This window comes from Neovison vison, chromosome 7, assembly GCF_020171115.1.
Source record: "Neovison vison isolate M4711 chromosome 7, ASM_NN_V1, whole genome shotgun sequence".
Classification (NCBI taxonomy): Eukaryota; Metazoa; Chordata; class Mammalia; order Carnivora; family Mustelidae; genus Neogale; species Neogale vison.
In genome coordinates this window covers 157,080,057-157,107,788 of record NC_058097.1, presented here as the reverse complement: position 1 = coordinate 157,107,788, position 27,732 = coordinate 157,080,057, and the positions used below count along the sequence as shown (strand labels likewise).

Sequence of the window (27,732 nt, the reverse complement as noted above, 5' to 3'; positions counted from 1 at the left end):
ATTTCTTTTTAATTTAATTTTTAATTTCTTGAGAAATCTCCACACTGTTTACCATATTGGCTGCACCATCTTGCATTCCCGCCAACAGTGTAAGAGGGTTCCCCCTTCTCCACATTCTCTCCAACACTTGTTTCTTGTCTTGTTAATTTTGGCCATTCTAACTGGTAAGGTGGTTTTGATTTGAATCTCTCTGATGGCTAATGATGATGAACATTTTTTCATGTGTGTGTTAGCCACTTGGGGAAGTGTCTGTTATATCTTCTATCCATTTTTGGACGTGACTATCTATTTTTTGAGTGTTGAGTTTGAGGAGTTCTTTATAGATTGTGGATATCAGCCCTTTGTCTGTAGTGTTGTTTGCGAATATCTTCTCCCATTCCGTGGGTTGCCTCTTTGTTTTGTTGACTGTTTCCTTTGCTGTGCAGAAGCTTTTAGGATAAGGACTCTTAATATGTGTCTGTGGAGTAGCTTGTGAACCCCCTAAAATAGTAGACAGAAACTTATGTTCTTACAAACTTCCTGTGGAAGTTCTTGGGGTTTATTAGATAATCACAGGTCTCTGGGACCTCCAAGTAAACAACTGCTGTACTCTAAAAAGTGGAGATTTGGGGCAGTTTCCATACGCATCCCCCTTGATATGAAGTTTCTCCAGTACACTGGAAGTTACTGTTTATTCTGACCTAAGATGGTTTTCTCTAGTTCGTGGGGTTTTTTTGGTCATATGGCTCTGAATGAGTTAGTATCCTTGAAGAATGCAGATTTTCCTTCAGAGAAAATTCAAATCATGTTCCAAAGCCTCTGAGGGAAGTTTCCAAATGGGAGTTTCAGAAATGTTTTGAGAATGTATTGGAATAAACATTCAAGCCCCTAAGGACTGCTTTGAAAAGGAGAATGTTTGGTATATCGTGAGTCTGTGTATCATGATTGTTAAATAATCTGCTTCATTACCTGTAGTTATAACTCTCTTGCCCTTAACGGTTGGAACCAAGCCTACAGCCCTAGCACAAGCTAGACAAAGATGATCTTGGAATTATTTCTTTGAAAATCGGTTAGTAATAACTATGTTGTCATTCAGATGTCCTCTAGCAGAATAAATGCCCAAGGTCGATGGGGAAATTATAAGCTCCTTAAGAGAAGTGAAGGCATCTGAAAATACCTCATGTTACCTAGTTGGACCATACTTAACTACTGCTGGGCTAAGGGAGCCTGGGTTCACACAGGAGCCTACTTTGTCTGGTGGTGGTGGGGATAGGGGTGCTTTAATAAATACCAGCCAGTTGCTCTGGTCTGGTCTGGTCCAGCACACTGTTGTCTCTGCATGAGGCCTCTCCCTAGCTCAGAAGGCAGCCTGAGCTCAGTCTAGATTTCTAAGCTTGTTAGTAGCAGTAGAGGTGGTAGGTAAGGTTCATCTGTGGCCTTTGGGGTCCTCTTTCCTCCCAGTTTCCATTTTTTTAGTCATCTCTAAAACCAAGGAATCTCAATAGGGAAGGGACCCTACATGTCCTCTGTGCTAAACTACAAAGCAGGGGGAAAGGGGAAATAGACTAACCTTTTCTCCCTCATTCACTGCTGTTATTCCCCAGCATTTTAATTGAGTGGCATGGATTAAAAAAATACCTTTCGAAAGAGTGAGCCCTTGTGAACACCACAACTTCCTCAGACCATTGTTTATAGCTTCATTTGTTCATTCATTTGACAACTATTAATAAACACCTACTGTGTGCTATTTACCCTAAGTTCTGGGATATACTACGGTGAACAAGACAGTCCTTGTCCTCAAGAGTATAGTCTCAATGAAGAAATTGGGAATTAGAAAGAACTTATAGTCTTTAATTGCAATTTAGGAATAAAAAATTCTCCCTCATTTTGTCCATTCTAGATCTTCTCATGTCTGAGTTCTCTTTGGGGGCCATAGAAAAGACATATAATCCCTTTTTCACATGAGAGCCTTTCAGAATTCTCAAGGCAATTACCCGCTTCCTCCATCCCGTCTTGTCTTCTCCAGGGTAAACATTCTCCATTCCTTTAGTCATTTCTCCCGTGACATGCCTCTGAGTGCCCCCTCCATCCTGGTCGCTATCCTCAGGATTCGGTCCAAACCAAGTCTGTCCCTTTGACAGCGTGGAGTCCAGAACTCAACACAGTATCCCAAACATTAAGTTCCAGAGACCATTCCAGCCTGGAGCCTTTCTGCATTTCCACTTTTCTCTGCTTGCTCTGGGCCTGGGTGACGGGTGATGGGAAGAGAAGGTCCTGGACTTGGCCAGACCGAGAACATCTTCATATTTGGCTGGCTAATCCTAAAAGTGAAAACTCCTTTCTTTTGTCTCCTTTCTGCCTTCACCCCTCACCCCTACCGCTCTCCAGTTGATATAGACAGTCTGCATATAGCCTTGCTGCCAGCAGTTTGCCTTTCCTTTTCTGAGTCACTGCTCTTCATTTCCAGGGAAATTAGCATGAAAAAGCAAATTTCAGTTCTGTAACTTTATTCTGTTCCAGCCCTTTGTCCCATTCTGTATCCCAGCACCCCACCCCAAATGACAAAAGTTGAATCTTGTGACATCACCATGGTTAGCTATTGTATCAACTGTAGTGATGTCACCAACTGAGGATTATGACTTCAGGGAAGAATGGAGGGAGGGAGTAGAGCAGGCAAGACTCCTTGGGAACAAAGGATTTATTTTCATGCAAATCTTCACCCAAAAAGCCCAGCTGGCCTTTCTGTGGTTGGGCTGTCTGTCAGTGAAGCCCTCACTCAGATTCCCATTGCTCCCTCTCTCTGTGGATTAATGGTTTGATTTGTGGACATTGCCCAAGTCCGAGCATGTGTGGAAGTCCCCTGCCGGTCTGGCTGGCTTCTGGGCTGGCTTTGGATTTTGTTCACGAGGTCGGTGCTGAATAGAGGTTTTTAGGGAGGGAATTCAGAGGAGATCCTGGGAGCCTGGGGTGAAGATGTGCCCTGGCTCTTAGCTGAGAGGGAGCTGGTGCGCAACCACTTCTCTTCAGGCATGGGATGGGGTGGGGGTGGGGAGCAGCTGTTCTGTCAGCCGCTGTGTGCCCAATTGTGCCCTCCATAGACCTGAGTGTTTGCTGCCTGCCTCCTTCTGGGACCAGATTGGGCCTGCTCTGGGAACTCCTTCTTGGCTCCTTGATGCAGAGACGTAAAAACACCTGCTGCCGAGCTTCCCAGACTTTCTCAGTTCCTGGGCCCTTAGCGTTTCAGTAATGTTTTTCACAGTGTCCTTAGGCCAAAAGAAACACCTAAGCTTCATTTGTGAAGCATTTAGGTCTAAACCATGTAGTAAGAGCTTATATCCTAACACCTGAGTAGTCATTTGAAAAAAGTTATACACATAAATTGAAAGGGAAAATATTTGTATTTTCATTCTTAAATTATCACAGTTACTAATTAATGGGATGGACTGGGCCCTATACAACATCTCCCTTTTTTGTATGGGGACAGATGGAGGCTATGCTTGCAATGAACATAGCATACTGTAGGAACTTGTAGAATCACTATGTTGTATACTTGAAATGCAACATTTTTACTATAGTAAAAAAAAAAAAAAAAGACATCTTGGAATTAGAGTGAGTATTGCCATCCTCGTTTCCTGTTCTATATTGCTTTGCACAGGGTACTTGCTTTTTGTCACTGTGATTGCCGACAACCCAGTTTCGCAAAGCAATGACATCACTGAAAAGAATGTAGTGCAATCTGATGTTAAAAGTGTGAACTTGTGGGGTGTCCAGCAAATGTTAAATACTGCTCTGTTCCCCTTCAAAGAAATAAAATATTTTGCAGCACCCCCGTGAGTTCATTGTAGTCCTCTAGGGTCCCACAGCACAGTTCACAGTTTGAGAACCACAGACCTGCGATCAACAAGTAGCACTTGCTTTGTTTAAAGGAGGAAAAAGAGGCAAATTCTGTCCCCATCATGACTCTGAAAGAAATTGGACAGATGGGTGGACCAAGTCCCCATACCTGCCATCTCTGCTCCAGTGTGACTGCATTTTTTGATGAAGGCCTTTCTTTGACCAGGGTCTGTGTTTGTGAGAGCTTCCATCTCTCCATCTCTAGGTGGGGAAGAATGATGAAGAGAAAAGGTCTAAAGAGCAGCACTAGAGGAGCATTTCTGATATTTATTTTGTGTTGATTCCAGGCCCTCTGAACTAAATGGCTTAAAGAAAAATGAGGTTTTAACACCAAGAGTTTGAGGGGGGCCATATGTGGGACCTCTGCTAATATCCTTTTCTAACTCTATCCAGATAAGCTGGGCTGCAAGGGTATATTTGGGATGGAGGATGGCTTCCTGCCACAAGAGATGGCAAATACCAAGGGACAGACATGCTCTGGTATCAATTATAGAACTCAGTGCCAAACTCTCTCGACTCCGGTGTCTGCCACTTTCTGTGAAACCCTGGGCAAATTTCTTAACCTGAGCCTCAGTCTTCATCCATAAAATAGAGATACTGACAGTTAGGTTAAATGAGACAAATGCATGGGGCGCCTGGGTGGCTCAGTCAGTTAAGTGTCTGACTTGGGGTCAGGTCTTGATCTCAGGGTCCTAGGATTGAGCCAAGGGTCAGGCTTCCTACTCAGCAGGGAGTCTGCTTCTCCCTCTCCCCTTAACCCTCCCCCAACTTGTGCTCTGTCTCTCTCTCTCTGTTAAATAAATAAATAAAATCTTCAAAAAAAAAAAAAAAAAAAAGAGAGATAAATGCATGCATGGAACCAGCAGAGCCTGACAGTATGTGTGTACTTTCTTTTACTACCTTCCAAAATTGAGAAAGGGCTGTTCTCCAAAGGGAAATTCAGCCCTATAGATCTGGCCAAGATCTGTAGTATGAGAGTGACTCTGTTTCTTCTTGATAACTTTGTATATCTAGTGTTCCCAGATCTGCTGAGCCCTGTAACCTGTGTACCCACTATGTAGGTCCCTTTCTTACTCTCTAAGTGGCATTTTAAAAATGAACAGAGTTCTTGGGGTGCCCAGATGGTTCAGTCCTTAAGCATCTGCCTTCGGCTCAGGTCATGATCCTGGAGTCCTGGGATCGAGCCCCCCATCAGGCTGTCTACTCTGCTAGGAAGACTGCTTCTCCCTCTCCCACTCCCTCTGCTTGTGTTCCCTCTTGCTGTCTCTCTATCAAGCAAATAAATAAAATCTTAAACAAACATAAAATGAACAGAGTTCTTATTTAATGTAGCTGAATTTATCAGTGTTTTTCCTTAGGTTATCATTTTTTGAGTCCTGTTGAAGAAATCTCAGCCTACTCCAACGTCTGTCTCCTTGGCTTTTGCTTGAGGTTTTTCTTCTGCTTTCAGTGTTGCTCTTCTGCCCCCTTTATCTTTCCCAAGGCCTGCAAGACTCAGCCCAGTGTCACTCCCTGCCTCCTCCGGAAGCCCTCCCTGTAATCCATTCTGTCCATCTGATTAGGTGTCTTTCTCCTTGCTCTCAAAGCTCTTTGTTCATACTACTTTCATAGTTCTTGTTACATTGTACCAAATCCTTTTCAGTCTAACTGGGGCAGGATGGCTTGCTGCTCAGGGGCAAGAGTAAAGCACAGTAACATGGGGGCTTGGTTGGGAAGATGTTCTCAAGGGGTTCGAAGAAGTAAATGAATGAAAGCCTTGGATGCCCACACCTGCCCTTTGCTCTGCTTTTCTGACAGTATTTCCCATCCTTCCTCAACCTGTTTCCTCTTTTGATGAGCATAAAGATCCTGTGGGCAGATTGTGAATCCCTTAGCGAGTATATTCCTGATTGAGAGTTAACTACATTACAGTGCCTCAGACAGGGCTGATGAGTTGTATCCAAAACAGTAGACATCAGAAAAGGAAGGTCCTGTAATTCTTTAAGATCCACAGAAAGGATGCTTGCATTTTACAATTGGGAAATCATTGTAATCTTTGCAGAGAGCAATTTCAGGTGAGTTTTTGGGCTGAAGCCACCCCTGGGCTGAATCTTTTGGCCAGTCAGAAGACTGTCCCCTTTTGAGTTTTCTGAGTGGGTATGATTTTTGCAGGTAGGTCAGACTGAACTGGGAAGGCTGGTGGGGTTGGAAGATGGGCCTGGATAACAGAGCCCAAAGCTGTTAACCCTGCCCAGGGAGGGTCACTCTAAACTGGTGGCAAATCTTTTGTCATTCAAAAAATATTGAGGAGCTGTTGTGTAGCCACTGATGATACAGCTGTGAACAAAACACAAAAATCCTGGGCGCCTGGGTGGCTCAGTGGGGTAAGCCTCTGCCTTACCCCACAGGTCATGATCTCAGGATCCTGGGATTGAGTCCCGCATCAGGCGCTCTGCTCAGCAGGGAACCTGCTTCCTCCTCTTGCTCTCTGCCTGCCTCTCTGCCTACTTGTGATCTTTGTCTGTCAAATAAATAAATAAAATCTTTAAAACACACATACACACACACACGCACACACATCCTTAGCTTACATAAACATAATGAGTGGGAAAGAAAAGTAGACCATAAATGACGTGGAGAAAAATAGACCAGAAAGTGGGGAATAGGAGTGCTGAGGGGCAGCAGGATGGAGGAAGTTTTTTTGTTTTTCTGGTTTTTTAAAACATTTTATTTTAAGATTTATTTATTTATTTGAGAAAGAGAGAGAGAGCACTCATGCAAGAGATCATTGGAGCGGAATGGGGAGTAGGAGAGGGAGAGAAAGAATTTCAAGCAGACTCCCTGCATGAGTGTGGAGCCTGATGGAGGGCTCCATGTGGGGCTCAGTCTCTTGACCCTGAGGTCATGACCTGAGCTGAAATCAAGAGTCTGATGCTTAACCCACTGAGCCACTCAGCTGCCCCTGTTTTGTTTTGTTTTGTTTTAAATTTTATTTTTAAGTAATCTTCACACCTGGCATGGGACTCAAACTCACAACCCCAGATCAAGAGCTGCACATTCTACTGACTGAGCTAGCCAGGTGCCTTGAGGAAGGCTTTTTGGTAAGAATTTTATTAATACTATTTTTTTTTTACAGGAAATGACACTTTAATGGAAAAATACTATCTGAAAACTATAATGCTAAATCTACTTGAATAAAAGCAATTGTAATATCAATTAACTATCTAACTAACTATGTATCTAAATAATACCTAAACTAAAAACAGATAAGTCCAAATAACTTTAAAGACAGAAACACATGCAGATGTTATGCTGTGGTTGTGGGAGTTCAGGACCGGCGTGCGCTGAGCTCAGTCAAATCCGCAAGGGTCCCTGGTGGTGTGGCCCAGCTGCCTGGGCCCTCAAGGCCTGGCTCTTCTCCTTCCTGGGGGTGCTGATGATCCAGGGGTTCTCTGACACTTCTGGGCCTCTGTGGGCGGCTGGTGGAGGAGCAGGAGTAAAGCAGCCACTTGGGAAAAGCTGGAAGTTGGACTCCGCTTTGGCCAACATTTGCCTGTTGTGATCAGTTTCTTTCTTTAGCTCCTTGAGGCTTCTCTTGGTCAGCACAGCTGCCATCCAGCTTTCCTGAGCTCTCTTTGCATGGAAGAGGATCCCCTTTTGATAGTGCAAGGTATTTTCCTCCAATTCTCTCCTGGTGTCTTCAGCGATCTCCTTGTATAAGTCTCGAGTCTGAGACATGGCCCTGATGTTTCTACGTGTGCAGGAAAGATTCCACTTCATGTCTGCGCACTGCTCTTCTGCCTCAGACCATTTTCTCTCAACGAGGCTGATGCGTTCTTGATATGATTTAGGCAGAATTTGAAGCTTCTGTTTCAGCTGCTGAATCTCCTCTTCAAGCTGTGAATTTTCACACTGCAAAGAGGCCTCCTTGCCTTGAAGATCTGTTATTTGTCCCATAAGCTCCTCATTCATTTGCTTTCCTTCCTGCAATTGTCTGGCTAGATCCTGCTTTTTCGCTTCAGCACTTTGAAGGGACACATTGGAATCAGCATCCTCAGTGACACTCTTCAGATCACCCTCTGACCCGTGGGTGGGGCCATCGTCACTTTCTGTTTCCCTCTTTTCCTCAACCTCACAGTTGACATGACCCAAATGATCTCCAAGGTGAGTGGGCCCCGGGAAGGTCTTCAGCAGGTTTTCACCCACCCGTACTAACTGGCTGACTTTCTCGTTCAGGGCCTGTTGGAATCCTGCATTTGACTGTTCTAGCCTTTCTTTCTCCTGCTTCATTTCTTGGAGTCTCTGCTTCCATCTCGCAGTTTCTTGGGCCAGCCATTCTGGACTCTGTAGATCAGGAGGGTTTCCATTCAAATCACCCAGGGTTTTCTTCCAAAGCTCTTCTCCATTCTTCTCTGATGCTTTGAAGATGGGTCTGTCACTAGTCTCTTGAGATGATTTAGGAGGCTGGCCCTTCAGTAACTTTTTCAGAAAGTCAACAGTGTTCTGAAGAGACAGCCTATAGTGGTTTGTATTTATTGCTGATAAGCACGAGGTTTTTAAGGTGGGAAGACTGGCCTCCGCCCTGGGCAGACCTTGGGCACCATCAGCTTGTGTCAGCGGTTCCATATTCTCACTGCCTTTCCCACAGACTTCAGCGTGGGCAAAACACCTTTTGCCTGACACCTTCACCCTTCTCAAAATGTGTTGTTTCTTCACTGGCAAAACCAGTATCACAGTTTATACCAGGATCTCCCAGGGAAATCCACGGAGACTTGAAACATGTCTCCAGCTTTCAGAAATCACCAGCGGAGGACTGCACAGGTGATCTAGGACCAAGTGGAAAGTGGATCTATGGCAGGCAGGAGGCCATCCACGGCTGTGGAGAGCTCCCCAGCTCTGCTTCCAAAGGCCAGTGTTCTCTGGGTCTCAGCGGAAGGCTCAGAACCTTGGGGGGCGCTCTACCTCTAAGGTAAACAGTTGCCTGACAACCAGAGCACAGCAGTTGGATTGGGGGATGGGGAGGCCAGCCAGCTTCTACGAGACAGTTGCCCTCTAACTTTGCCCTGAAATAAAGAGTGATCTCACTTCTTCAGGCATGGGGGGAGGTGGAAAGCACTGATTGTAGCCAGGTGCCCGGCCACTCAAGGCCCACGTGACCCGACAGGAAACCTATGGGTCAAAACAGGGCCAGACCTTGACCATTCTCTCAGGGCCCCCATCTGTGAGGGAGGCTCATTCTCCTGATTTAAAGCTTCCTTCTGCTTCAGAGAAGCCTGGCACTGTCCTCCAAGGTCTCAGGAATCTATCTCCTTTGAGGTCCCCTCAGCCACTCTGGGCAGGCAGCTTCCCAGGAGTGAAAGGGTCTCCCCAAAGGTATTAATTAAGACACATGGATTCTAATTCTAGCAAGTCAGAAGAAATCAGCTGGAGCTGGCAGAGTCTCATGAATTCATGAATTTTCTGTGGAGCCAGCTGGTCCAAGAATATTTGGAAGGGATTATCTCTGCTCTAGGGGTGACTGGGGTGGTCCATGTGGTTCTCCATCCTTAGCCCATCACCCCCAAGATGGCCCCCAGGAGGGTCTCTGGTCCACAAAGTCATTTCCAGAAGCAAGCCTCTGGGGAGAGGGCAGGTCCTTTTTTGGGCTCAGTTTGCCACCTTTTATTTCATTAAACCCTGTCTCACTCCCCAGGCGTCTCTCTGGCAGACACAGCTCAGAGCCTCCTTGTCCATCCACTGGGGCTCCCTCAGGAGCAACTTGTCCTCAGTCCCTTTACCTTTCAGAAAGTGGTTGTTTTTCTGTTTCTAGAATTGCTATTCTTCTTCTCTTCGATCTGCCAATGGATTTGCAGGTGTTTGCAATCTTTAGATAAGCTCTCTAGCTGATCTCCTGCTAGCTGAAGTAGTCTCAGCCTGCTACTTCTCCGCCATCTTGACTCCTCCTCCTTGTTAATATTAATTTTTTACAATGTGGTCAGAGAAGTCCTCACTAAGAAGGTGGCATCTGACCAAAGTCCTGGAGGAAGAGGGAGCAGGCTTTCTCAGGGGTGTGCCCTAGTTACAGGGCATGGCAGGTATGAAGGCCCTGAGGTAGCACTGTGCCTCATATGTTTGAGGAAGTAATAAGGGGACAGTGGGACTGGTTGGAAAGAGTAAGGGGAAGAGTAGTTGAAGTTAGGTCAAAGAAATCATGGGGCCTCAGCTGATCAGGGCCTTGTGAGTCATTGTAAAGACTTTGGCTTTTACTTGGAGTGATTGGGAGCCCTTTCAAGGTTTTCAGCAGAGAAGTGACAATATCTGCACTAATGCCAGTGGTAGTTTATTGAGGGTGTATTGTGTTAGTTTCCATTTTCTCAGTGAAACAGGAAGCAAAATCAGCTAGAAGAATAAGGACAAGGAAAAAATTTGAAGGCTGAGAGTTGGGAGAAATGGAAAACCATTGCCTAGAGACCTCAGATGTGTTCCTCTTGGTTCTGAGTACCCTCTGTTTTTTGTAGATGGCTTCTAGTTGGTCTCCATATTCTCTTTATAGAGGTGGGGTCTTCTCCCCATGCTACAGATAGGAGAATGGCAATATTGAGGCTTGCCCAGTCCCTTTGGCCCTTACTATTTCCTAGTTGCCTTCTGAGAAAGTTGGCCTGTGGATGGGAGGCATCTTGCCATCAGTCAGGTTGAGTTCAGCTAGATTGGAGAACGTGGGAGGAGTGAGAAGGTGGTCAAGATTCAGGATCCGGAAAGGCTTCAGAAAGTTGACATTTGAACCAAATATTTAAGAAAGAATGGGGGAGGAGGACATCAAGACAGAAGGAATTGGTTGAACAAAACCAATGAACGTTCCTGGTGTGCAGGAAATGGCAACTAGTCTGCTGTGGCTGGCTGGAGGGAAGGCGCTGGTGTGAAGTAGGGGTGCAGCCTTTGAGTCAGCATCATGATGATGGACCCATAGGCTCCTCTCGCCAAAGTGGAAGAGGGCAGTGGTTAGCCCCCAGGAGCTGGGCTCCTTGTGGGGCAAGGCTCTGTTCTATTTTCTTTTTCCACATTTGCCAAGTCATTGGACAGAGTAGGCTCCGTTGTCCTGGCAGAGTTGGGTTCAGCTGCTTGCTGAGAGGCTGAGTGTGCAGACTGTGTCTGGGTTTTTAAAACTATCTGGGAAGCCACCAGATTTCCTTTGGCCTGGAATTGCCTCACAAGTCCTCACCCCTTTTCATGCTTTCAGGAAACATTTAAACCCAGCTTCCAGCCTCCACACAATCTGTACTGAAGTGGAGAAGGACCATCTGGCAGGAAAAAGGACAAAATTGTTGAGGTTGAAAACCCAAACTTATAGGCCTCTTTGAAGAGGAGGGTTGGGAAAGAGGATGTGGGAGTGATAAATGGACAGTGAAGAGATGGAAAGAGCTTAATTTTTTTCTGATTATTATTCAACAACAACAGGAAAAAAAAAATCTTTTCCCGCAGCTGGTTGAGAGGATTTCAGCCTCATAAGGGATCTGTAAAAACAAACCAGATCTCAGTTCCTTTCCACTTGACCAGGCTCATAATCCCTTTGACATTTTTGCTTGAAGGGCTTTTTGGACCTAGAAACCCAGAACCTGGGGCTGGAATGGGGAAGCTCCAAGGGATAAGGTATGTAGAAATAGTAACAGAGAAACAGGGTCTGGCATTTTGGAGGGAAGCATGGGATAGAGTGGAGAAAATCATTCTTGGCTCCCGTTCTAAAGCTTCCATTGCCCACCCAGCCAGCCTCCGAGCCCACTTTGTCCCCTTTCCCTTGGAAACCCTTGCTTTTAGGCACAGCAGAGCCAAAGATAGGTTGTGCGCAGATAAGCAGTGAGAAATGAATTGGGAATGGAGGGGAGGAGAAGGGGGATGAAGGAGGAGAAACCCATTTGAATGAGTTGAAAGCAGGTTTCCCAGGAACAGCCTCTTCTTGTGGGTATGTTGGATGAGAACCTGTTACTGCAGCACTGTTCCAGAAGGTAATAGTGACCGTTGTGAGAGGATTGACTGAAAGCCCCAAGGTGGACAACATCAGCTGAGGGATGGAAGGAGGAAAAGGCCTGCCATTGACTGACTGTGTGGCAGCCACAGTTGGAAAATTCCCTTTTCACAGTATTATAGCAGCTGTGACTTTGGGAAGAGAAGGATTGCACTTTAAAGGATACGGCCAGTATGGAATTTCTAGGACCCCTTATCACTGTTGCTTTCAACTCTTTAGGGATCCTCTTTTGTCATCAGTTAAAAAGTCAGTTAACATTAAGTTGAGGACCTAGGGAAGAGCTAGCTAAAGCTGCCCTCTAGCTTTTTCAGCCAAGTGGGGACAGAGGGGGCCAGCATGGCAGGAGAGCGGTGTGGCTGAACATCCTAGGTATCCCAAACAGCAGAGGCTGAGCCCATGAGCTGTTAGTCCAGGCAGAGCCAGGAAAGGGAGACACAGCCCTTGCCACCTTAGCCCAAGGCCAGAACATCTGCTAGAGAGAAGGGAAGACTCAAACACTCACACGTTTGAGAACTCTGGTTTGAGTGGTTAAACCACTTTGGGTGGTTAAAAGGAACTCATTCTAGTGATGACCCTGGAACTAGTGTTCTGTACCTTGATTTCCTTGGTGACATGTAAATAATAATAGTATCTACTTCTTAGGGTTGTTCCTAGGATGAAGTGATTTAATACATGTGAAGTGCTTATAACTTCAGCTGTTACAGCTGGAAGCTGGTAGTGCCAGTGTTGCTTGCTGGGACTTTTGAAGGGGGAAATTAAAGACCTAAGCCCTCCTCTGGGGGAGATGCTGGTCTGTCTATTCCTTTTCTTGGCCAAGGACCTGCAATGATGAAAGGTTGCAGGAGGGAGTGAGTAAGAGGGGAAGGAGGGTTGGAGCAGGTGTTCCCTGGGCAGGGGGCGGGCGTGTGCTGACCTCACCATGGTGAGACCACAACTGTGTGGAGCTGTGCAGTCTCTAGGGTCTCAGTGCACGCATAGAGCTCTGTTCCCTTTTCCACCTCTTCCTTCCCTCCAGGCTGCCACTTCCACAGGGGAGATTGCTTAAGAAATTAGTGAAATGCAGTTAGCAGAAATTCTCTGATATGGTTTAGAGGTTTCCTTTGTCGGATATCTTGACTTCTTACCTGGACCAGTAAAGTGGAGTGCTTGGCAGGGTCTGTGTTTCCTCTACAGGGCAACTTTAACTCCAGCAGAATGGGACTCTTTCATCCAAGTGCTGCTATCTGTTTCTCATCACCAAATGCTGGTTCAAATGTCTCCTCCTTCAGGGGCAAGATGTCTTGTCACGTCCACAGTTAGGCCCATGGGAAAGTATCACACAGACCTTTAGAAATATCACCTAAACCAGGGGTAACTTTTTTTTTTTTCTGTCTAGGATAGGAAGGTTTATTCTTAGAGGTTGGGCATCCCTCGGAAGGGGTGCCCTTCAGAGCCTGCCCTGATGGATCTCTTTCTGGACCTTCGGGAAAGCATTTATGGTCATGGGATTGGATTATAGGGAGAAGGAGTGGGAGAGAGAGAGTTGCAAGATGAAGGCTGGCCCAGGCTAAAGCTAGGAGCCTTCCAGAGGTCTTTCCTCCAGTGGCAGTGAGGAGAATAGATGGGAAGGGGGGGTTCAAATGGCTCAGAGGTGGTGTGCCCTGCACTGAAATAGCCTCCTCTTCCCTGCACTATGTAGGCCCAGCTGTCCAGAGACTTTGTGTAGCTGCTCCACTGGAAGCATGTTCCTGGTACAGTACCTCTTAACCCTCACCTGCGGGACTTAGTCTAGGGCTACAGCACTCACCCGCTGATGGAGAGTCAGCGGGCCAGTGGCAGGCACCGGGTGGGGAGGGGCAGCCATAAGTTGGAGAGAGCTTGCTGCATCTAAATGGGCCCCTTTTACTCAGTCTAGTCAGCTGTGGCCACTTGCTGATTCCTGATTAGAAATGCAGACAGTGACATCAGATTTTCTAATTTTTCAAGAGAAAGGCCAGTCTGACTTTTTATTTGTATTTTATTTGTATCTACCCACTTTTTAAAATGTTTGGTAACTAATTCAAATTTCTTAAAAATAAAGGGAAGGCCAGGTGAGACCTATTTTTTGCTCTTATAAAAAATCAGCAATGTCTTCAGGTATAAACTCTTTCTCCTAGGAGGAGAAAGTGCAGAAGGCAGATGTTAGCTACCAGAGGTGGGTGGCAGGAAGAGTTGCTCTGAGATACAGGAGCATTGAGCACCAGAAAATTGAGGAACTGTTTAGAGGAGACATTGATAATGCTTTCACCGGACCTCATGTTGGACCTGCTCTCTATCGTTGAAGGTCGGTGGTTCCTGTGCAGGGTGGAAGAAGCTGAGGGGTGGGAGGAGGATAAGGGACTAAATGAATATCCATCTTTTATTTGCTTGCAGCTGGGAAACCTTAGGAAGATGGTCAGTAGTGACCTTTGTACCTTTCCAAGTCCTCAGAAAGCAGTAGAACACCAGCTTTCACCCTTACAGGTATATAAACCAGCTTAAAATGCAAATTCCTAGGCCCTATTCCTATAGATTTCCATTCAGGAGGTAGAGGTGGGGCCTGGGACTCTATTTTTATTAAGTGCCCCTTTGATGTGAAGGAGGGTAAGTAGATAGTGGAGTCAGACAGAGCTGTGCCCACATTCCTGCCCTGTTCGTTCACTAGGTGAGTGATCTTGGGCCATTCAATCTCTCTGAACCTAAATTTCCTGATTAGAAAACTTGTCCTGGAGAGTAGTGAGAGCTGAATTAGAAGATGATTAGAGGTAATACAGAGTCCTGGCTCCAAGCTGGGACACTGGTGCAGGCTACCTGGCTCAAATTCCTCTGGGCCACTTTCTAGCCTAGTGACTCAAGGCAAGCTGTTTAAGTGCTCTGTACCTTGATTTCCTTGGTGACATGTAAATAATAATAGTATCTACTTCTTAGGGTTGTTCCTAGGATGAAGTGATTTAATACATGTGAAGTGCTTATAACTTCAGCTGTTACAGAAAGAATTTAGGAACATGTCTTAATAAATGTACCTTTGCCTTTCCCGAGGTCCTCTAACATAGGTAACAAATAGGTTAAGGCCTACTACAAATGTCACCTCCCTATGAGGCATTCCCGGGGTCCAGTTTTTACCTGACTCTTCTCCCTTTATAGTTATATCCTCCGAGGGCAGAGACTGTGTCTGAATGTTTTTACATCCTAGTGCCTTTGCACAGTGCTTGCATAAGCAAATGGATTGAATGACAGTAGTAACAGGGAGTTTAAAGATGACTTAAGGCCGGGAATGGACTGGTTGTTTTCCAAATACCTCGAGCAGCATGACCTGGAAGAAAAACCATTTATTAAGCTTCTGTGCCAGGCAATCACATGAGGTAGGTCATATTATTATTATTGCTCTTAGGGTGAGAAAGTTGAGTCTTTGAAACTCACCTGTGCAATGTCATTTAACTACCAGTTGGTAGAGGCAGGGTTGGAATTAGTTATCTGACCCCAAGTCAGGGGTTCTTCCCGCTGCACCTCAAGTACCTGGGTTGGTGGTTTCTTTGTCTCGTCTCAATGCAGAGTTTGTAGAACAATTTTAGAAGTACCTTATTATAGTCCTTTTTCTGGATAGTCCTGACTCTTCAGATGGTTGTCTATAATTTGTCAGAGTTGGGTTTTTGAGCTACTTATGACTGGTGGTAGATGCTAACTGAACAATTTCATTTTCTAAACATGCAGTTTCTGCTTGGACTTTGCATCGAAGGGCCTGAGAACTAACGAAACAGCCTCTCAGCCCCCTTCTCTGCTCCATTCCCAATGGGTATTTCCTCTACTGGGAGTATCTTCTCTCCGTGCAGCCAGGCTAACTGAGATGTCAGACTGAAAGCCTAGCTGAGGGGCGCCTGGGTGGCTCAGTGGGTTAAGCCTTTGCCTTGGGTCATGGTCTCAGGGTCCTGGGATCGAGCCCCGCATTGAGCTCTCTGCTCGGCGGTGAGCCTGCTTCCCCCTCTCTCTGCCTGCTTGTGATCTCTCTCTCTCTCTCTCTCTGTCAAGTGAATAAATAAAATCTTAAAAAAAAAAAAAAAAAAGCCTAGCTGAGAGCCTGGAGTTGCTCTTAGGGCCCTGGAAGAAGCAGTATCCTCCAGGAAGCCATCCATGTGCAGTGTGCAAGTCTGAGCTTCAGGTGTAAAGGGTTAGCCTGGTCCTTAGTTTCTCAAGCCCCTAGATTATTCCCTGATCTCACAGACCTGGCCTAGAGAGAGCAGGTGGGAGGAAGGATGGCAAGTTGGTATCTCTCTTCTTCTGACAGAATGGGCCTATCTGGGGTTTTTGGCGGTGCCTGCCCAACGTGCCTGATCTCCAAGGCTACTTTTTTGAGAATAGCAGCTGTGCTCTTGCAGAAGTGTGATCAAGAATCCTTGCCATGGGCCTCGTAGAAATTTTGATCCACTCCTCTCTTGGTTACCTCTTCCCAGGCTTTTTCTTCTTGGCCCAAACAAATGTCAGAGTCATCTGTATTTTTCCTTCTTACTAAGTTGGCTCTGTGTTCTCATATTCAACTACATGAAAGCATTTCTGAGCAGTGGGCCCACCCTCCTTAGATCGGAAATTCGGGGAAAGAAAGAATATATTTTTTATCATGTTATTTTAATATCTTTCAGTTTCTGGTCTTTCCACAGATCTTCTGCCCTTTCCCTGAGGACTTGCCCTGGAGCTGCTAGAACATGTCTAGTGTTGTTTTGATGGGTTATGATGGTTATTGTGACCATTGTTACCATGGGCACTGTGCTCCCTGAGGACCCTGAGAGCCGGCCTGGGAAAGCTTCCAGAGGCTGCCTCTCTTCTCCTTCTTCTGTTGCACACATAGCCATATGCCAAGCACTTCACTTGGCACTGGGTTGGGGCAGATAAAGATCTTATGAGAGCCGGTGTGCACAGAGGCTCTGGTGGCAGGCTTGACTTCTGCTTATCCTCAGTGTCATCATCATCATTGTCATCATCATCGTCATCATCACTAACATGCTGTATACTTAGGTTTATAAAGATTCCCCCTCCCCAACAACTAGAGAAAGCTTTTCTCTACTTTGTGAAGGACAGAAGTGAGGCTTAGGTTTGGTTTTCTTGTCACTGAGACCAGTCACTTATTTGCACCAAGGTAATAAGTATGATGGCCTCTAGGAATAAGGTCTTTTAGTGGCTGTAAATAAATCTGTTTAACTTTCCCATCCCAATGCACTTCATTTTTGGGAATGCTTGGTGTATCAATTGTGTTCTTTCTCACATCCACTCTCCAGCGCACTTAAAAATTTTTTTTTGCCCTTAGGTTTTAATGGCTATATTGAGATGTAACTCACATATTATAAAATTCACACATTTCAGTTGTTTTTAGTTTATTCACAGAGCTGTGCAACCATCACCATACTCATTGTAGCCATTCCCTATTCTGCCACTTTCAACCCAACCTAGGAAACCACTAATTTACTTTTTGTCTCTATAGATTTGTCTGTTCTGGACATTCTGTAAAAACGGCACCAGGGTTCTTGCATATTATATAGTGTATCACTACTCATTCCTTTTTATGTCTGAATAATGTTCCATTGTATGGATATACCTTTATGCTTTCATCCATTGATGGACATTTAGATTGTTTCTACTCTTTGGCTATTATGAATAATGCTGTTATGAACATTTGTATATAGGCATTTTGTGGGCACAGTGTTTTTATTTCTCTTGGATATAAGCATAGGAGTGGATCATGTGAGGTCATACGGTTACTCTGTACAACTTTTCTGAACGCCGAACTCTTTTCCAAAATGGCTGTACCATTGTACATTCTCAGCAGCAATAAATGAAGGTTCCAGTATCTGCACAGCCTTACAAGAATTTGTTTTTATCTGTCTGTTTCATTGTAGCCATCCTGGTGGGTGTGAGGTTGTATTACTTCATTGTAGTTTGGATTTCTGTTTCCCTGATGACTGGTGATTGTTTCGTCAGCTGACTGGCTGATTTTATATCTTTGGAGAAATGCCTATTCAAATCCTTTGTCCAGTTTTTAATTGGGTTATTTGTCTTTGTTATTGAATTGAAAGAATTCTTTATACATTTTGGATACAAGCTCCTTAACAGATATATGATTTGCAAATAATTCCCCCCCCCCCATTTATGGGTGTCTTTTCAATTTCTTGGTGGAATTTTTATAGTACAAACATTTTAAATTTTGATATAATGCAGTTTATGTCTTTTTTTGGTGCTGGTCCTTTTGTTATCAGATCTAAGAAACCATTGCCTAATCTCATGATACAAAGATTTACCCCTGTTTTCTTCTAAGCTTTGGCTTTGTAATTTTTTACTCTTACATTTAGGTCGGAGATCCATTTTTACTTATTTATTTTTTTGTATGGTATAAGGTAAGCGTCCTACTTTATTTTTTGCATATGAATATCCAGTTGTCCTAGCATCATTGGTTGAAAAGACTTCTTTCCCTATTGAATAGTCTTGGCATTCTTGTTGAAAACCAATTGACCACGAACATTTGGGTTTATTTCTGGACTCTCAGTTTTATTCCCTTGATCTCTGTTTCTATTCTTATGTCTGTATACACTGTCTTGATTAATGTGGCTTTGTAGTATGTTTTGGAATTAGTCTGAGTTTACTAACTTTATTCTTTTTTTTCAAGATTGTTTTGGCTGTTCTGGATCCCTTGGATTGCCATAAAATTTTAGGACCAATTTGTCAGTTTCTGCAGTTGATGGATGTTCTGTTAATTTATAAATCAATTTGGGGAATATTGCCATCTTAACGAACGATTTTGAATTTTCTGATCCATGAACATGGGATGTCTATTTATTTTTGTCTTCTTTAATTTCTTTCAATGATGTTTTATAGTTTGCACTATACAAGGCTTACATTTCTTTTGCTAAATTTATTCCCAAGTATTTTTGTAAGTATTCTTAGAAATATTAAGGTTTTTTCTGCTCTTATTAGTGGAATTGTTTTTCTTGATTTCATTTTCAGATTTTTCATTGCCAGTGGTTGGAAGGAAAATTGATTTTTAAAATATTACTCTGTATCCTGCAAACTTGCCTTACCTTATATATTAGTTTAAGAGTTTTTAATGGATTCCTTTGGATTTTTTGTGTACATGAGTTTATCATCTGCAAATAAGAGATAATTCTACTTATGCATTTCCAATCTAGATATATTCTTAAGTTTTAACCTTTTATTATTTTAACATAAAATAATGTTCCCCAAAGAATAATGATATATTTGCTAACTCTGTATGGTACATGAATGGACCTTTTTCACTTTGTCAGTACTTAAATGCCATAATGTATGTTAGTTTAATTTTAATGAATTTTAGAAAAAATACAGCTCATAATTTTATGGTATTGGCTCAAATGTTACTCTGTTAGAATATTCCTCCCTGAACCTTCTATTTCAAATAACAGATCTTCACTGTCCCTCTACCTTGCTTCATTTTCTTCTTCATACTACTTATCATGACCATACATATTATACATAAAATAAATGTACAGTGATGTATCACACACATGTGACATGTGCAGGCTTATTGTTTGTTTTTCCTGTGATGTGATCTCCCTGAGGGCAGAGACTTGGTTCCATTCTTTGTTGGATGGTGGTGCCTAGGGCATAGGTGCTCAGTAAATATTTGTTGAATGACTAAATGATTAATTATATTGAACAAGGTTAAATCTTAAAGACAAGCAAGTAAGTTTCAAGTTGGTTCAAGAAAAATACTGAATAAATAGTTATTCAGGAGGTATGCAAATAGGATGAATTTGCTAAAGCTCTATGGCATGCTAGAAGTTTGGGAATCTTTAAGAAATGAGAAGAGGTAGGATGGAAATGGAGTTTTGTCATTTTCTGTGAAGTGATAAGTTATGTGTTAGCTCACAGACTCATTGCCTAGACCAGATGAGGGATCCCTTGAGGCTCTTAAGCTGTAACACATGGAATTAAATCTATGTGGGAAAGTGGTTCCTGCCACCCACCACAGAAACCCTCTTAGCAGTTTTGGAGGTCATCTGGAAATGTTTGAGGTACTTTCAGCTGCCTGCGGAAACTCGGCTAATAGGGCTTGTCTTCTTTGCAGGGCTCTGGGTTTGCAGAGAGCAGAAATGACCATGACTGCCAACAAGAATTCCAGCATCACCCACGGAGCTGGAGGCACTAAGGCCCCTCGGGGGACTCTGAGCAGGTGAGTAGGGGAGCACTCTTGGGAGAATGGGGTTCACTGGAGGGTGGCATCAAGGGGCAGCCACATGTCTTGGGTCCAAAATAGAAATGCTTATTGTCATGACTCTGACACTTGTCCAGGTGAATGACCTGGGCCCAAGTTGTGCTGACTATGAAGCAAAAGCCATCTCTAATATCTATGCCATTTTCCAGTTGTATAAGTGTCCATAGGAGAGAGCAAAAGGACCCGTACTTTACAGACTTTAATTTGTAGTGTTGGAGGAGCCTAGAGCTCCAGGAACTGAGCCAGAAAGAAGCAGCTGACATTCTCCCAGCTATATCCTTTTCCTTAAGATGAGGACAGCTTGGGGCCTGTGCCTGAGCTAGGCTACACTGTAATGAGGGATGTTGACCACACTGGGGATCGGGGTGGGGAGACAGATATGCATGTTAGCACAAGTTGCAAGCAGAAGTCTAGGTTCTACAGGAATTTAGGCTGGACTATAAACAATGAAGCGTGGGGAATTTTAGTCAGTGTAAGCTATAATTCACTTTCTTGGTTTGGTCTTCTTCTTTATAAAGTGGAATGTAAAATTCTAGATAGAAAAACCACAGATTTTGAAATCATATACAGTTGGCTTCAAGTCCAAGCTCTAACTACTCCCCAGATAGTGAGATCTCAGGATATTTTCTTTCTTTTTTTTTTTTTTTTAAGATTTTATTTATTTATTTGACAGAGAGAAATCACAAGTAGATGGAGAGGCTGGTAGAGAGAGATAGAGAGAGAGAGAGGGAAGCAGGCTCCCTGCTGAGCAGAGAGCCCGATGCGGGACTCGATCCCAGGACTCTGAGATCATGACCTGAGCCGAAGGCAGCGGCTTAACCCACTGAGCCACCCAGGCGCCCCTCAGGATATTTTCTTATGCCCTCCAAAATTTTGGATACTCATCTATGAAATAATAATACTAGTATGTACCTCACAGAGTTGCTGTGAGGATTAAATGAGATAATATATGTCAGTGCCTAGCATAGTTTCTGGCATAAAGCTTCTCAATAAATGTTAGCTTCGTCCCTATGATGGGATAAAAGCTTCCAGAGCTGGGAGATTGACATACAGCTCTCACCGGGGCTTCTCAAGTTTGGTTCAAGGCTGGATGCTAATGTCCTAGAATAACCTCTGGACTCTTTTATTAAAGCCATGTACCTTTCCTTACCCCCTCTGCTGAAGCTAAGGGGGATAAATTTGGCTTTGGGGACCTCAGCCTCTAGAATGGGTAGCTGTGAGGAGGATGCTGCGCTTTGGTTAGGGTAGGGCTAGTTACGTTCCGGGTGTCCAGGCTGTGAATCGCCAGGTTTATACACTTCACAGCACTCACCATAGCACGTACCCTCCCCAACGTTCATAACCCAACCACCCTCTCCCTACCCTCCTACCTCTGGCAACCCTCAGTTTGTTTTGTGAGATTAAGAGTCTCTTATGGTTTGTCTCCCTCCCGATCCCATCTTGTTTCATTTATTCTTTTCTTAACCCCCAACCCCCCCACATTGCATCTCTACTTCCTCATATCAGGGAGATCATATGACAGTTATCTTTCTCCAATTGACTTATTTTGCTAAGCATAATACCCTCTAGTTCCATCCACGTTGTTACAAATGGCAAGATTTCATTTCTTTTGATAGTTGCATAGTATTCCATTGTATATATATACTGTATCTTCTTTATCCATTCATCTGTTCATGGACACCTAGGTTCTTTCAATAGTTTAATAGCCCAGTTTTGATTGTCAGGGTAGGTAGGAGGAGGAAATGTAAGCCTTTTCATTTCACCACTGAAGTTCTGTTCTTTGCTGGGTTTTGGTCTCTTGGAGCAGGTTTCCCTTTTTCTTTGTTAATGAGGCAGCATGGGCAGGTTTCTTCACCCTCAGCTGCCAGATATACCCTCCCTACATAGGGTTTGCACCCCAGCTCAAAAAATTTGGTTGCATCCAGTTTTGGGAGTGGGAGGTGGGATTCTCCAAGCTCCCCTGGATTTCAGAGGCTAGGCATCATGATTTTGGTGTGGATGACCTAGAGGGAGAATAGAAGCAGTGTGGTGACTTGCAAATAAGGAATTGTTATGTTTAAAGCTAATTCAGCCACCTAAATGGGGTGAACTTTGCTACGTGTTGCTCTCAGGAGATTTTACTTGTGCTATAAGGCCTGGCAGGCTGTAGGGGCACTTCTCAGAAGGCTCATCATGCCTGCTGATTTCCTTGACAAGCTTCTTCACTGTGAAACTCCAGCATCCAGGTCACTGCCCCATGGAGGTACAGGCTATCAGTATTGTGTTTGGGAATATTGCTTCTGGATGTAGGTGTGAGAAACCTGGGTGCCTGTGAAAGTGTAGACTTCTTGGGGTCATGGACTTTGGTTGACTTCTTTTCTTCTCCTTTGAGCCTGGAACAATGCCAATGCCTGGTATGTAGAAGATGATAACTATTTATTGGCCAGTTGATTAGATGTCTGGGAGAAGAGCTTCTTGTAGCATAGCCTGCTGTGCTATTTGAGACCTCATAGTACCTCTCTCATAGGTCTTACCAACTTCAGGCTCCCTTTCCATTCAGTCCCAAGGCTCTTAGAAAGGCAGAACTGAAAGGAACCTTAGAGCTCATTCAGTTGAACCCACTTGTTTTACAGATTGAGAAGTTGAGACCTAGACAAGGAGAGGCACTCCCTCCAAACACAAAGCTAAAGGGAGAGAGAACTTAAGGCTAACGGTCTTGGTCCTTTTGTTGTTTTACTATACCACTCCGTTCACCTCCCTCTAAACATTCCTGGGATCTTCCTGCTCAAAAACTGTTGTCAAGTATGATATGGTCAAACTTGGCCTGGCTTTCATAAAAAGCCCAGGTCTTTCTTTCTACTCTTATCCTTCACTGTTGTCTACTGCAAACCTTACCTTTCTGCAAGTTTAGCTGCAAGAGTTACTTTGTTCAAAGTGCTTTTCTTAACCACCCAGCGAAGTAGGATTTCCCTCCCCTCTGTATTCACTCTTAAAACCCTTGTTTGGAGCGTCCAGATGGCACTTCTTTTACAGTACCTCCTAGGGTGCATTTCATGGGGGTCTTATTTCCCCTACTCTGTTGGAACTCTTTGGAGGCCCAGCACATACTCTTTTGGAATGTTAGAGTTGGAGGGGTCTTGGAATTCATCCAGTTACTTGATGTTACATACGAGGAAGCTAAAACCCACATAGCTAATTGACTGTGGAACCATAATTTCAACTCTTATGTGCAGGTTTTTTGGGTCCCACTGCTAAAGTGGGCACTGATCTGGGCTCACTGTCTTAGCGTTCGGGAAGAGGGTAAGAGCTAGCAGATAGGGAAACTCTCCTGAGAGTGATGGCTGTGGGTAAAAGATGGTGCTGCAGAGCCTGTCCTGATGTGGCAGGCCACCTCTCTGCAGGACCTTTGGCCTTAGCCCCTTGTTACCTGAGATGCTTCCTAGAATCCAACCGTGACATCAGTAAAATTTGCCTGGTTATTTATTGCTGCATAACAAACAGCCCTAAACTTAATGGCTTAAAACCTTAACAGTCACTTATTTTGCTCATGAATTGCAGTGTGGGTAGGGCTCATTAGGGAAGGCTTGTCTCTATTCCTTGCAACACTGGTGACTCAGTGGCTAGGGGCTAGAGTCATCTGAAAACTTGTTACTTATGTGTCTGTTGATGCTGGCAGTCAGCTCGGACATCAGCTGGGGACCACCTACATGTGGCTTCTGTGTTTGGTTACATACTTTTATAGCATGATGTCCAGGTTCCAAGAGTGAGCATCTCAAGAGAAGTAGGCAAAAATGCATGACATTTTAATGACCTAGCCACAGAAATTGTGTGGTATCTTTTCTGTTTTACCCTGTTGTTTACGGTGATAATGAAGGTCTGCCCAAGTTCAATGTAAAGAGCTCTGCACCCCAAATCCAATGTGGTGGGGTGTGTGAGAGTGCTCCCCGAACCACTAGGCAATTCCTGACACCAGCTGGGTGCCCTACAATTCAACTCCATTCTGAGACTGTCTCAGTCCCACAGACTGCCCTTTGGCTCAGATGCCAGCCCCAAGCCCAGGTTGTTTCCTGTGCTTTTGACAGACTGGCTAAACATCAGACGTTCCCATGACACCCTCCTTGGGTTCATGAATTTCCTAGAGGGGTTCACAGAACTCAGAAGATAATCTACTCACTAGATTATCAGTTTATTACAGAGGATATTAATGGGTACAAATCAACAGCCAGATGAAGAGATATATAGGGCAAGGTCTCAAAGAAAGGATTTTTTTGTCCTGGGGAACTTGGGCCTTACACAGTGGCATGTGGCAGCATTCTGATTCACCAACCTGGAACTTCTCTGAACCCTGCCCTTTTGGGTTTTTATAGAGTTTTCAGTTGCATAGGCATGATTGATGAGATCACTGGCCATTGGTGTCTGACTCAACCTCCAGCCGGTCTCCCCTTCCTGGAGTTCTGGGGAGGACGACAACTGAAAGTTCCAGTCCTCCAATCACAAGGTTGGTTTTCCTGGCAAACAGCCCCCATGCTTAGGTGTAGTCCAAAAGTCACTTCATTAGCACGAAAGACACCTTGATCGCTGTCATCACTTAGGCAATTCCAAGGGTTTTAGGAGCTCTGTGCCAGAAATGGGACTAAGACCAATTCTATATTTCTGACTATACATCACAACATCACACAAATGGAGGGAGGATAATTCCCACCTGATGAGAGGAATATCCACTTCACGTTGTTAGAAGGGCAAGTGAGATGGGATAGGTCATGGTCACTGTCTTTGGAAAACGCAACCGGCCATAGTCTGCCCTCTGATCACAAACTTCACATTCTTCCCCAATGTGAAATACGCTCAGTCTCTCCTCTAACTTCCCAAGTCTCATCTTGTTCATGGCATCAGCTTGAAGTCTAAGATCTCATCATGTGAGTCAATTTCAGGTATAGATGAAACGCTTTGGGTGCAGCCCCTTTGTGTGCAGTTCCTTGGGTACTATTTCTCTTGATGTGTAGACCTGTAAACTGAAGAGAGTATGTATCTGCCACCCAAGGTACCCTGGTGGGACAGGCCCAGAATAACTGCTACAGAGTGCCCTCTTCACAGAGAGGGAAACCGGAGACTGAGCAGCAGTTACTGGCCCATTATAATTCTCATACAGAGTGAGGCACAAGTGACTGGAAGCCTTCTTTAGGTCCTGGTTTTACTGCCTGGGAGGCATTTACCTTGTCTCTGGCTCTCCCCTCAGGGCTTTGAGTTCTGCCCTGACTCTGACTCTTCCTTTTCTATCAAAAGTAGCTCTTTCATGTAGGTGAGTACTTTTCTCCATCTGCTTCATGCCCATAATATTTCAAGTGTCCAGAGTCTTCCCTGCATTTTATACTGTCGCTGTGCTTTCCAGTACCAGCCAATATACTTCATTTAAAAACTTCGTGAGTTTCTTTTGAATCCCTTTACAGCGTACTGAAGTCGACAGGAGGCCATATACAGATCCCTTTACCGTGAGTCCCTTCCCACATTGGGTTCCCTTGGAGAATGCTCTGGGACAGGGGTTCTCAAGAGTCTCTGAAGCCTTACCATTTACAGAGGATCTGCGAGGCCCACCCTTCAAAACATTATAAGGCCTTTTGTCTGTCTGTCCCTGAGATTCTCTGAGGCAATGCTTGAAAACATTTTTTTAGGTCTTGACAAAGGATTTTTTTTAAAGATTTTTATTTATTTATTTGACAGACAGAGATCACAAGTAGGCAGAGAGGTGGGCAGAGAGAGAGAGGAGGAAGCAGGCTCCCCACTGAGCAGGGAGCCCGATGTGGGGCTCGATCCCAGGACCCTGGGATCATGACCTGAGCCGAAGGCAGAGGCTTTAACCCACTGAGCCACCCAGGCACCCTTGACAAAGGATCTTTTAAGATTAGACAAGGGTCTAGTCCTACTCTAGCTCTTTTTCAAAGATATTTATTGAGGGATAATTAAACTACAGTAAACTGAACCCTTTGAAGTGTATAGTCTGATCAGTTCACACACCCACACGCACACGCACATGCACACATATAGTAAAACTCCCAGTACAATCTGGAAGCCATTTCTTAATTTGAGAATTCTTTCCTGTCTAGAGAGACAGAAACAAGTGTTATTTTCTAACCCAGAAAGCCCTTTCTCGTTTCTGTTTCCTTTCTGTGTTGCTTGAAAACGAAACAGTCCCTTTTCTGGCTCCTCTCTTCCATCTTACACTGTAGGCAGCTAGACGTCGGATGGCACCCACAGCGCTCTGCTCCAAGATACTTCAAGCTGGATCATCGAATTAGGTAGATTTCCCATTTTCCATATTGCTGTTGGGGACAGAATTACCAAAGTTTTCAACCTTTTTAAGAGGGTCCTCTTCCCTTTAGCTTCTACTAACATTTCCTTACTTTCCCTTAACCCTTCTTGATAGCCTGTCACTCAGTCCCCAAGTCAGTGATTGAGGATTTTGTTTCAACAGCACTAAATTTCTAGGTACCAAAATCTGTTCCACGTATTGACTGCGACATAACTACCCCAGAATTTATGGTGTAAAACAACTATTTTATTATGTTCGCAGACTCTGTGGCTTAGGAATTCAGAGAACACTGCAGTGATGGCTGGTCCCTGCTCCATGATGTCTGGCACCTTGGCTGGAAGGACTTCAAGGTGTAGGGTGACTCATTGACTAGGGGCAGGTGTCACCTAGAGGTGTCTTGACTCATGTCTGGGGGTTGATGTTGGCTATTTCTGGAACCTCAGCCGGGTCTATTAGAACACCTGTATGTACCTTCTCTACGTGGCCTGGGCTTCCTCACAGCATGGGAGACAGGAAGTAGAAGCTGCTGGTTTTTTGAAGCTTGGGCCTGAAAATTGGCGCCGATTCATTTCAGTTATATGCTATTGGTCAAACAGTTGTAGAACCCAGATTCAAGGGAAGGGGTGGTTTTTATAGGAGACATGTCAAAGAATTAAGGGATCTTTTTTTTTTTAAAGATTTATTTATTTATTTGACCGAGAGAGATCACAAGTAGACAGAGAGGCAGGCAGAGAGAGAGAGAGAAGCAGGCTCCTTGCTGAGCAGAGAGACTGATGTGGGACTTGATCCCAGGACCCTGAGATCATGACCTGAGCCGAAGGCAGCGGCTTAACCCACTGAGCCACCCAGGCACCCCGGGATCATATTTTAAAACCATTGTAAGTATCTTTAGTATGGTTTCCTGGAGCTACATTTCTCTCCCTGTTGGCTTTGCACAATACCTGGTTCTGCTTTGTAGAACAGTCCCATTTTTACTAGACTAGGGTTTTGGGGATATTCCTGTAAGGCATCATTTTTTACCTGCCTCAGGGAGGGCTTCTGTCTTGTAAATACTCTGTGTTCATTGCAGCTACAAGTTAGAGGATTTGGGGTTCCTGATCCTCTTTGTGCTTCCCTAGAAATCAGCTGGAAGGTAGACAGATAGAGCTTTGGTAGATTCTTAGGTATACTTTTGGAAGTGAAAAGGTGACTTCGTTTCTGCTCTGACCCTACCTACCATTCTACTTACTCTGACAAGCTATGGTTGACCTCAAGAGTCTCTGTAGATGGTGACCCATATGTAGTTCCTTAGAGGATGAGGCATTCTGGACCCTGTTGAGGGCTTCCAGTCTTTTGAGATGAGGTTGCTTTGGGAACAGGAAAGCC

The 27,732-nt window shown here is 44.4% G+C and overlaps 1 protein-coding gene across 9 annotated transcripts in view; it reads left to right on the top strand.

Moving 5' to 3' along the window:
• Nucleotides 1–27,732, top strand: part of DENND2B (DENN domain containing 2B) — a 154,008-nt gene that overhangs the window by 81,294 nt on the left and 44,982 nt on the right. For 8 of the 9 annotated variants that reach the window (XM_044258777.1, XM_044258778.1, XM_044258779.1 and 5 more), the window contains one exon: nt 19,935–20,039. In XM_044258777.1, the coding sequence (XP_044114712.1) occupies nt 19,960–20,039 (80 nt within the window). In that variant the 5' untranslated portion in view covers nt 19,935–19,959. Of the gene's footprint in view, nt 1–6,939; nt 6,954–19,934; nt 20,040–27,732 lie in introns of those variants that run through there. The other variant, XM_044258784.1, reaches the window with a different exon arrangement.